The following is a 10,578-nucleotide window of genomic DNA, read 5'->3' as shown; positions in this document are numbered from 1 at the left end:
CACGCTCATGTGCCGCGTGGTGATGACGGTGGATGCCATCAACCAGTTCACCAGCATCTTCTGCCTGACGGTGATGTCCATCGACCGCTACCTGGCCGTCGTGCACCCCATCCGCTCCGCCTCGTGGCGCCGCCCCTGCGTGGCCAAGGCCGTCAACGCCACAGTGTGGGCCGTCTCCTTCGTGGTGGTGCTGCCCGTGGTGGTGTTCGCCGACGTGCTGAAGGACGACGGGAACTGCAGCATCGTGTGGCCGGAGCCGACCGAGGTGTGGAAGGCGTCGTTCATCGTCTACACCACCGCCGTGGGCTTCCTCTGCCCCCTGCTGGTCATCTGCCTGTGCTACCTGCTCATCGTCATCAAGGTACGTGAGCTCTTCTGGGGCCACACCGGGTGTTTTTCACCCGACCATTATGTTCAGCCGTCAGCCTCCATTTTGTAGCGCCATGACAACTTCACACACCACCAGCGTAATGTACTGAACTGCACTGAATCAAGGTTAGAGAACAAATGTGACCCACCACAGCAAAAGCCGCCGTCTCGCGTATTTCTAAAATGGCCAGGAGCAGCCAAATAAGTTGAATAAAACTTTCTTGACGGAAAATTTGATTTTCCAGATTTGTGTTCCTTTGTGTTTTTTTTAAATCTGCCAACGTATTTTCCAAAACCGAGTTTGATTTATAAATAATAGAAAAATGTTAAAGCGTGGAGTTAAATATTCCGCAGTTCACTTACTGAGATGCTAAACAACGCCGGATGATGCAGATCGATCGTTTCCCCTTAAAGCGACCGTCCAGGTGAAGATAATTCCTCCATATTTCATGTGATTTGAAGTCACAATGTGAAACCGTTTTGAGAGAGTTCAACCTTTAAGTATTACGTGTTTTATACACACACGGAGACAACGTTGTGGAGGGGGCGTGTCTCTGACGTCACCGTCACTTCCGTAAACAAGACGAGGCTCCAGTTTCACTTGTCTGCAAAAACTCCGGTTGGTTATGAGAAGCGAGTGGAGGAAGTTCAAAATCATATCGCAGACCTTAATCTGACCAGTGCGATAGATCAAAGTCTATCGCAGCGCGTTTAAGCAGCGCGTACTGGACTTCATTTTCCGCGATGACAGTCAGTTCTCCGACAGCGACGCGGAGAACGACAGCGATGCTGAATCTGATACGACTCTGGACTTGGAGAACATTTTAAAATGCGAATTTCAACGCGAATGTGACGATGAAACGGTATATTATAATATATATAAGAACCAACGGGGGAAAAAAAATCCACTTTTATGAAACATGTATATTCTTACCGTTTGATAAAAGCTTTTTTCAAAACAAAAATACATTCAACGTTCCCTCAAAACACAAGAACAAAGCAGTGATTGGCCCATTCAGCAGTATGTTAAGGAGCCATGTGGCTTTGGCTACCCCATTGGCATTCTGGGAGCTGAATGAAGAAAGTCTCGGCGAAACTTTGAAGGTGATTATCTCAGAATCACAGCTTGCCACACCCTCCTCATTAACAAGTCATAGCTTTAAAAAGATTTGCTTGATTTGCGCAAGTGACACCTTATTTGGAAGCTCTGATTCTCCACTTTCAAAAGCCGCCAAATGACCCTAAAGTATGCGGTGGGTCACAAACGTTCTGTGTCCGTGGGAATACCAGGGGCGGATACCAAGATGGTTCCAGTTTGAAGTGCTTTTTTTTTTTTACCCACCCCTTATAGCATCATACATAGTTCTGCATATGATAATGCAATGAAATAATAGATAAATGCAATCATACAATAATAATAAATAATAAATAGTAAATAAATATAATGCGGTTCAAATACTTGTGTGACACCATCCTTTATGTTTCCGGAAAGGTACGCAGAGCGGGGAAGCGCGTGCGCTCCACGTCTTCCCGCCGCAGGAAGTCTGAGCGCAAGATCACCAGGATGGTGGTGGTGGTGGTGGCCGTGTTCGTCCTGTGCTGGCTCCCGTTCTACGCCCTCAACATCGTCAACCTGCTGGTGGTGCTGCCGGGGGACTTCAGGGGCCTCTACTTCTTCGTGGTGGTGCTGTCGTACGCCAACAGCTGCGCTAACCCCATCCTGTACGGCTTCCTGTCCGACAACTTCAAGAGGGGCTTCCGCAGGGCGCTGTGCCGCTCGTCGCGCAGGGTGGAGAACCACGGGAGGGCCGGCATCGAGCTGCAGCGCCCCACGGAGGAGTGGGCCGGCATTGCGCTCAGGCCCCCGAGCGCCCCGGGGGTGGTCGCGGCGGTCGCGCAGTGGCAAACCCGCGAGGAGGACGAGGGGCAGACGGAGAGGGGGGTTGGTGCCGATGAGACAACGAAGGCCTGCAGGACCGCAGGGCGCGGCAGAGAGGGGGGAGGGCTTTCCGGGGGCTCCAGGACAGAACCACCTCCGGGACACGAGCCCGCTTCGGCCGCAGAGTTGGAGCCCTCTGAGGCAGGGTGCATTCTGGGTAACGATGCAAAGGTCAGCGGCAGCAGGTCACTGGTGCAGGAAGCGACGGGCAAGAATACAATCCTTGAAATCAGCTACCTGTAACTGACTGGAAGCGGAACCGGTCGGTATTTGTATTGATGTATCATTGAATAGCGCATGAATGCTCGTAGAGGTTTTGGAGGGTCTAGCAGACCCTTAGAGCGCCTTTTACTGTGTGTGAGGGAAAACGCTTAATCGCCTACAGCAGTTTTACCTCAAACGAAGAGCCGCTTCAGTTAGAAGTTTTGTGCCGGCAATATTTTAAAAAGCATCAAGCTCGTCGCTGGGATAAAATGTCCATGTTAGTTATTTGTAATACCAAACATCTTTGATATCTGTGATGGTTTGTGTGGTGTTAGTAAAAGAAAATTAACAAAATAAAAAAAAAACAAAAAAAAAACCCTCTGCTTAATTCCGGGCTCGGAAAGTGAAAGTCCTGCCGTGGGCACCGAAGGCCGTCGGCGTCCCTTCACACCCAAACAGATGAACGGTTCCTCCTCGCACCATGGCCCCATTGTACTGAAGCCGTTCCCTCAATAACGGATCAATTTTAATTATTATTTTTTTATTTTAATTTAACGGATTTAATTTTCATGCCAATCACTGTGGCCGACTCCCACTGATAGAAAAAAATATGGTTAAGGGTAAAAACAAATGACTGGTGTTTCTCTTTAAGGGCGGCTGATAGAGGAGTCTGCCACAGCTCGTAACCGGAAAAAAGGAATAACAAGATTTAAAGTGTTAATCTCAAGACTGTGCTAGATGCAGGGTGACGGGCACACGTCACCGAAGATGAAAAGTTTGAAGATTTGGCGACTCATTAAATGCGTTTGTGTGCTAAACCCTTGGCGGTGCCGGTTTTATGAACGTGCTCATGAGGAAACAGCTGGATGCTGATGAACAGCTGTGAATCCCAGGTTCAAATTGTGCGTCAGTTTGGGAGGATTCCACCGAGGACAAATCCGACGCCAGTCAATCATTTCACCACAGCACTTTAAGGTTGTTTTCCTGTTTCCCGGAAACGCTGGTATATCTGGAAACAGACGGCGGGTTGTGGATTACGGGGCGTGTGCGAACCCTAAAAATGTTACATTTTTGAACGTAAACATTTTGTTCGACACCTGACGACGTGTCGAAGGATCGGTGTTAAATGCTGCGTCTAAGCGGGTTTCAAGTCGTTTTCATGTTCACTCCGTGAGACAGGCCGACACACTGACGGCCAAAGCCAACATCGGAGAGACGATGTCAACCAGGGAAGGGGAGCGGGGGGGCGGGGACACAAGGGACAGGCTTCGGGGGAAAACCGAGAGGAAAAGCATTTTTGGAAGATGCAAAGACGCTCTGATTTGGGGGCAGCCTGGAGTCGTCCAGAGAGCTCAGTTCGTTCCATTTGACATCGCCTCGTTTCCAAAGCGAGCGACGTCAACGTGCATCCCTCTCCTCCTTTCCAATCGCACGGGGGAAGGGTGAGGTTGTGACGTTTGTCCGTTTCTGTCCACTTTTACCCCCTTTCGCCCAAATGTAAAGACCTGCCGTCCATACTCCCGAGATAGCCTCGTTTTAACATTAAAGAAGACGGCGGCAGAGGAGCGGTGAGGGTTCAAATGCATTCTGTGTTGCAGGTTCTGTTTTCGTGGAAGCCTTTGGGGCGTTGACAAGTGGGACGCTGACAACAGCGGGGGGTCGGTTAGAAGTTTACCGAGGGTCCGCAAGCGTTCGCACCCTCCAAAGGTGACGATGATGACACTCGTCCCTGACTTATTGACAGGAGGCAAATGGACGGCGTTAACGAGGCACTTTTAAAAACCACTTCAGCCAAAGTGCCCTCACCGCCTCACACGTCACCGGGCCCCCATGCGGGGCCACAGGCAGCTCTTCCGCAGCAGTTTGGGGCCCACTGTCTTGCCCGAGGGCGCGTTGGCGCGGTTTGGACTTCCACGCCGACGTGTGACAGCTCACGGTGTCATTGGTCGCGAGGAAGTGTCACCTCATCATTTCACGTCAATGACAAATGCTCAACAACCTTATCGAAATGGGCGGCTGAGTTTTATTGCGCACGGGGAAATCAGGCAGAGCAATGCTGCCACCTACAGGTCAAAAGTGGCAAGTCGGCAAATAAATGGGGCCGGTAATGAAACGTAAATAAAATGGTGCAAAGATTAAAGTGGCGATATAAATTGTGAAAATGACATTTTAACCGGGTGTTATTCTTTCAAGGGACTTGGGTTGGATTGAAAATTTGGAATCACAGACTGTAAATACAACAAAATAAACTAAAGAGAGGAGCATCCGGTTGATCAGTGCGACACCCAGTCTGCCAGTGCCTCCGTTCTCCCCTCTATCCATCATCCATCCTTCCTTCCTTCCTCTGCTTTATTCATTCAGGGACGGTGTCTCCGATCCATTTTAGGTAGGGTGGGTTCCCCTGGTCGATGGGCAGGCTGATCACCTCAGCTACTTCATACGGGTGGTTGGAGCTGGAATGGACATCAACGCAAAAGCATTTTCTGGTTAGATTGAGGTTTAATGGGGACGACAGATCATGGAGACAGCAGAACCTTTTACATCTAAGTATCTGTTTTCCTCCATTTTTTAAATTGATCTATTTCAGAACGAACTTTCCTCCATGACAGAATGAGACTCGCTACGCGACTCACGTCTCGTTCCTCATCTTACCATAGGATTCCATTGTTATTATTGTTGTTGTTATTGTTATTGTTATTATTAGTGTTGCCAATTATTAGTCCTGAAAAATAGATTTCCTGTCCCCAAACTGTGTGACCATCCCCTGTTGGATGAATATGGGACAGAACATTGTGTCTCTCTAGTTAAGACAGGAATATGCATTTCTTACAGATTTCTGCATTTAACTTCATTATTTAAGAATACTATACTACATTTACTATTTAAGAACATCTTACCGAACGTATTCAGCGAGAGCCGGCACCCTGGAGCTTCTGGTCTTAATCATCTAAACAGAAAACATGACGTGGTGAGCTCAACCTGCTGGTAAATCCATACTTTATGCAGTGCATTGTTGAAATTAGCAAATAGACTGATCACTCCTAGTATAATATTGGTAGTATTAGTCGTACTAGAAGAATGTGTTTTGCAGGCCTAGGATAAATAATACTAGAAAGATTTTTTGTACTTTGCCAACTTAATATAACTAAATAAATATACTAATACTATGCAAATGGCGTGTGAGCGGGAACTCACCAGCAGCACCTCACTGTCCTCCTCGATCTTCCCCTGCCATTCATATCTGGGGGAAAAGGGAAGATTTAAATCAACCGTGTGTCTCCCAAGAATGATTAAAAAAAAAACAAAAAAAAACTATTTCAACTCAACACATATCACTTTTATATTTTTCATCTTTGTAATTTGCGGCATAATAACCAGCAGAGAACGGTCCTGCAGTTTCTTTATGACTCAAAGACGGACAAAATGACTCAAAGTGAAATCTGCATAGACGGCGAAGCAGGGTGTTATCATGCACACGTAAAAACATTTGGAAAATCATTTTGCCATTGCTGTGTTCTTACTACTGCAGGTAGTGACAGTCAACCTACAGAGGAGGAGGAGGAGGATCTCCAGACTTACACAGATGTGATGGCAGGGACGATGTTGACACAAGCAGCCAGCTTCCTCTCCACAATGCCCCTGTGTGGAGGGACAAGATGGTGCACGTGGACAAAGTTCATAAGCAACAGATAAAATGAGTCTCGGCAAATGTTTGGGAAAAAAACATAAAAGAAAAAAAAAAAAAAAAACAACAACATTGTATTGAGTAGAAAGTAGCCAGCCTTTACATGGAAAATATTAATTGTGAAATATTTATGCAATTTATGAAAATCAATACACTGTGAGGAAACACATAAAAGACAAAAAAAAAAGCTTATTTCACTTCCGGAAAAAAAGCTCTCATAATATATATAGTATCTGTGGCACTGGTCCTCATTTGAGTGTGTGTGTCACCTGGCCAGGTCTTTAGCCACCGTGTCGTTCGGACAGGTGACGAAGGCGGCGGAATGCGCGCCTGGCGTGTACGTCTCAGATGCCATGGAAAACGCTCTCAGACCCACAGACCTCAGCAGCTGGAACATCAACAGACTCAGAAGCACCGTCTGCCACGGACAGACACGGGGAGGATGAGCGCTCGCCCGCTCGGCTCGTGGCAGAACAACCGGGCACGGCGTCCACACGAAAGCCTCGCGTCTAGCGATCACACAAACGCAGCGGGTTGGTCCACAGACACAGACGACACCAGAAGGTTTGCTCCAGCGCCCGGGACATGAGCACGCCAGGCCGCCTGCCGGGAGTTTTCAACACAAATCTGATATCTTATGGGATAGAGAGGGTATGGCATGAACGAGACGATCCTATGAACCGTCCCGTTTCCTTCTCACAGAGCTCCGGGTAACAAGAGATTAGTTCACGTGGACAGAGGGAATATGAAGGTTCGTCCGACTGATGCAGAACAACTTTGACATTTTTACACGTAGAGAAACGTACAGACAAATAAAATCTGACTAAACGTTGGTTTTGAAGACCTGCACACCCTCCACGCAATCTAACCACTTTACAGAATAATATTAGTAAAAAAAAATAATAATATTGAAAACTTCCTAAGGACATACACACAAATAAATCCCACGCATAGGTGAATACGCACCAAGACAAATTGGGATACAGGGAGGTGCGATGGCATTTGTGACATTTCTGGAGTTTTTCAGGAGCTCCGGGCGCCCTGCCGCACTCACCGTGACCAGCACTCTCACAGATCCGCCCTGCAGCGCTTCGGCACCGGGCAGTCCAAGGCGCATCACCCGTTGGCCTGGAGAGAACCGCAACGCCGTTAGTGGGCCACACGCACATGGCGTTGACATGTTTCCATCCTTTTTTTTAACATCTTACATCTGCGTTCGATTAGTAAAGGACCCGTCTCTATGCGCGTTCGACGTAAGCAGCGCTCGAGTTAAACTATTACCAAATATAGTCAAGTCCATAACCAACCTCGAGTTGATAAAAGTTGTGACAGAATAAAGGGAAAGATTGACAAGCTTACTGCACGTAACTGAAGATAATAAATGCGGTTTGATGGAGTAATGTTAAAGAGTACCTAGCGGCAGCTACAGCCTGCAGCACGGTCAACAAGGAGCGCCGTGTTTGCCGTAAAGCAAGTTAGCGCGATCGAAGGGGGGGCGTAAAATATAGATCCGGCTTCATTGTCGTAAAACGTCGTGCCGCGAAGGATCTGTAAGTAAATTGATCGTAACCTTAAACACAAATAATCATAAAAATTATAGAAATATATAATAATAATAATAACAAGAAAATAATAATAAAAAAATAATAAAATAATAATAATAATAGTAATAATAATGAATAATAAAAATCATTTATAGATGCATTTATAATCATTTTATTATTATTATTATTATAATATTTTTATTATTATTATAATTATTATCATGATTATTGTGCTTCATTTCATGGATTTATGTCTTCTGTAATTGGCAAAATAATATTCATTTCGACAATTTCCCATCTCCCGGTCCCACATCGCGTCCCACATCCAGTACGGCTCGAACAAGTTTTACTGTGCAGTAATTATTTGATATATTATTATTATTATCATAACAGTCTCCTGCTTTATGTGAGATAACGGCGACGCAAACAAACTAAACTAAACTAAACTAAACTGAACTGAACTGAACTGAACTAAACTGAACTGAACTGAACTGAACTAAACTGAACTGAACTGAACTGGTCATTTTACATGTTTCATGCCAATGGAGCCTGCAACAGCAAAGGTCATCCATAAGATGGCGGTAGAGATGCTGCGGCCAGTATCAGGTAACGCTTTATAATGAACTCTCTCTCTTCTTCTTCTTCTTCTTCTTCTTCTTCTTCTCTGGGCTGCCCCCGTCAGGGGTGGCCACAGCGGATCATCGGCCTCCAACACCTTCTGTTCTGCAGCAGCCATATCCCTCCCTCTGTCTCCCCCTCCCTCTTTCTTCCACTTTCTCCTCTCTGCCTCCATCCCTCTCTCTCTCTCCCTCTCCATCCCTCTCTCTCTCTCCCTCTCCATCCCTCTCTCTCTCTCCCTCTCCATCCCTCTCTTTCTCTCCCTCTCCATCCCTCTCTCTCTCTCCCTCTCCATCCCTCTCTCTCTCTCCCTCTCCATTCCTCTCTCTCTCTCCCTCTCCATCCCTCTCTCTCTCTCCCTCTCCATCCCTCTCTCTCTCTCTCTGAGTGATTGGAGGTGTGAGCGAGCGGAGCGTGTGAGCGTTTGGTAGAGTGAGTGACTTTCTCTCTAACTTTTTCTATCAATTGTATGTTTATAATTATTTGTTGGTGACGGGTTTAGTTTTTTGTTGGTTGTAGGGTGTGCGCACAGCGGGTGGGGGGTGGTGGTGGTAGTGGTGGTGGTGGTGGTGCGGGTCCGCAACCATGTCGGACCTCACCAAGCTAACGAGGAAGCACGGCATTAAGTTGCCCGTGTCTTCCTCGGTCTCGGTGGAGGACTGCAGCCTGGCGGTGGGGAAGGCTGTCGGCTACAGCAGCGTTGTGTCCGCAGCGCGGATGAACAGCGCGGTGGTCATCTTCCTGGATGGCGTAGACAAGGTGAACGCGGTGGTGGCGAGCGGCGTTACGGTGAACGAAATGTTTGTTCCCGTCCTGCCTCTCTCCACACCGGCGAAGAGGGTGAATTTGGCGAATGTTCCGCCGTTTATTAAAGATGAGACCCTCACTAAGGAACTGGCGAGGCACGGGAAGGTGGTGTCGCCAGTTAAAAAAGTCCCGTCGGGGTGCAAGTCGCCGCTGCTCAAGCATGTGGTGTCTCACAGGAGACACGTCCTGATGGTGTTGAACAACAGGGATGCGGAGCTGAACGTAGCTTTTAAAATCAGGGCGGATGAGTTTGACTACGTGGTGTTTGTCAACACTGACACCACCAAGTGCTTTGGGTGCGGTGGGGAGGGACACCAGGTCAGGGCATGTCCAGGCAAGAAGGCAGACGGCGAGACAGGTGAGGGGCAGAAGGGTGGACAGGACAAGGAGGGAGCACAGGAGGGGGCAGGTGAGGGTCAGAAAGGGGAAAAGCAGGCGAAGGTGGGGGCACAGGAGGGAGCAGGGGGGGGTCAGGAGGGGGGAAAACAGGCAAAGAAGGGGGCACAGGAGGAGGCGGGGGAGGGCCAGAAGGAAGGAGGGGAAAAGCAGGTGAAGGTGGGGGCACAGGGAGAGGCAGGTGAGGGCCAAATGGAGGCAGGGGAAAGACAGGTGGAGGTGGGGGCACAGGGGGAGACAGGTGGAGGGCGGAAAGGAAAGGAGAAGAAACAGGTGAAGGTGGGGGCACAGGAGGGGGCAGGCGAGGGGCAGGGGAAAAAAAGGGGGGGGGGGGGAGGGGAATGTGGAGCCGCAAGAGGGAACGGGTGGAGGTAGACAGCGCAGCCAGGTGAGCGTGGAGACACGGGGGGAGGCAGGCGAGGGTCTGGAAAGAAGGCAGGTAAGGGTGGGAGGACAGGAGGGGAAGGAGGAGGGTCCGGAAGACAGGCAGGTGGGTGCGGGGGGACAGGAGGGGACTGGTGAGGGAAAGGAAGCTACGGAACAAAGTCAAAGGACTGCAGGTGACGTAGCTAGGGAGGAGGAGGCACAGGAAGGAAGTGACTTTGAGATGGGGGATGAGGACGATCGGTTGAGAGTCCCTCGGCTCAAAAGAAAGTCCAACAAAATGGTAGGAGACTCTCAGGCGAAGAGAGGGACAGCAAGCCAGGGGAAGGCAAGTCAGGAGGTGGAGCAGGGAGGCTCGGAGTCGGAGTCCTGGATGGAGGAGGACTCTGCTGCAGACAGTGAGGGGCAGGTTTTTCTCGGCGTAAAGAAGAAAAAGGGCAAAAAAAGCTACAGTGTGGGCAAAATAAAAGCGTTTCTGCACAGGACGAAGAATGTGAAAGGGATTAAGGTGGAGGATTTCTTCTCAGACAAGGAGTTGCTGGCGAACGCGGCCCAGCAACAGATGAGGAGTAAGGGGAGAGGAGGGTTCACGGACCAGTAGGTGTACAGGCTAAAGAAAATAGTGCAAAAGA

General features: G+C 48.7%; 2 protein-coding genes across 16 annotated transcripts in view; one reads left to right on the top strand and one right to left on the bottom strand.

The window, feature by feature from the left end:
* LOC307229007 (somatostatin receptor 3) overlaps nucleotides 1-2,551 on the top strand; it is a gene marked incomplete at both ends in the record, with an annotated part of 2,994 nt that extends 443 nt beyond the window's left edge. The window contains 2 exons of the mRNA XM_079998879.1: nucleotides 1-361; nucleotides 1,862-2,551. The exon at nucleotides 1-361 is cut by the window's left edge and continues 443 nt beyond it. Coding sequence (XP_079855005.1) covers nucleotides 1-361; nucleotides 1,862-2,551 — 1,051 coding nt within the window. The remainder of the gene's footprint in view (nucleotides 362-1,861) is intronic.
* Nucleotides 2,552-4,512: 1,961 nt separating this feature from the next.
* Nucleotides 4,513-7,672, bottom strand: LOC307229619 (protein CutA homolog). 15 transcript variants are annotated; one of them, XM_079999627.1, is made up of 7 exons: nucleotides 7,611-7,672; nucleotides 7,252-7,325; nucleotides 6,467-6,706; nucleotides 6,092-6,151; nucleotides 5,708-5,753; nucleotides 5,410-5,459; nucleotides 4,513-4,965 (listed from the first exon to the last, which is right to left on the bottom strand). In XM_079999627.1, the coding sequence occupies exons 3-7, from the start codon at nucleotides 6,592-6,594 to the stop codon at nucleotides 4,866-4,868; spliced, it is 384 nt and encodes a 127-aa protein (XP_079855753.1). In that variant the 5' UTR covers nucleotides 6,595-6,706; nucleotides 7,252-7,325; nucleotides 7,611-7,672; the 3' UTR covers nucleotides 4,513-4,865. The 15 variants fall into 15 exon arrangements, with proteins under 15 accessions (XP_079855753.1, XP_079855761.1, XP_079855758.1 ...); XM_079999635.1 differs by having other exon boundaries at nucleotides 6,467-6,615; nucleotides 7,611-7,663; XM_079999632.1 differs by having other exon boundaries at nucleotides 6,467-6,800; nucleotides 7,164-7,325; nucleotides 7,557-7,660.
* Nucleotides 7,673-10,578: the final 2,906 nt, after the last annotated feature.

The sequence above is a fragment of the Zeus faber genome (genome assembly GCF_960531495.2).
Source record: "Zeus faber genome assembly, chromosome: 4".
Classification (NCBI taxonomy): domain Eukaryota; kingdom Metazoa; phylum Chordata; class Actinopteri; order Zeiformes; family Zeidae; genus Zeus; species Zeus faber.
The sequence above is the reverse complement of the archived record's forward strand: the minus strand, read 5'-3'. Positions and strand labels throughout refer to the sequence as shown.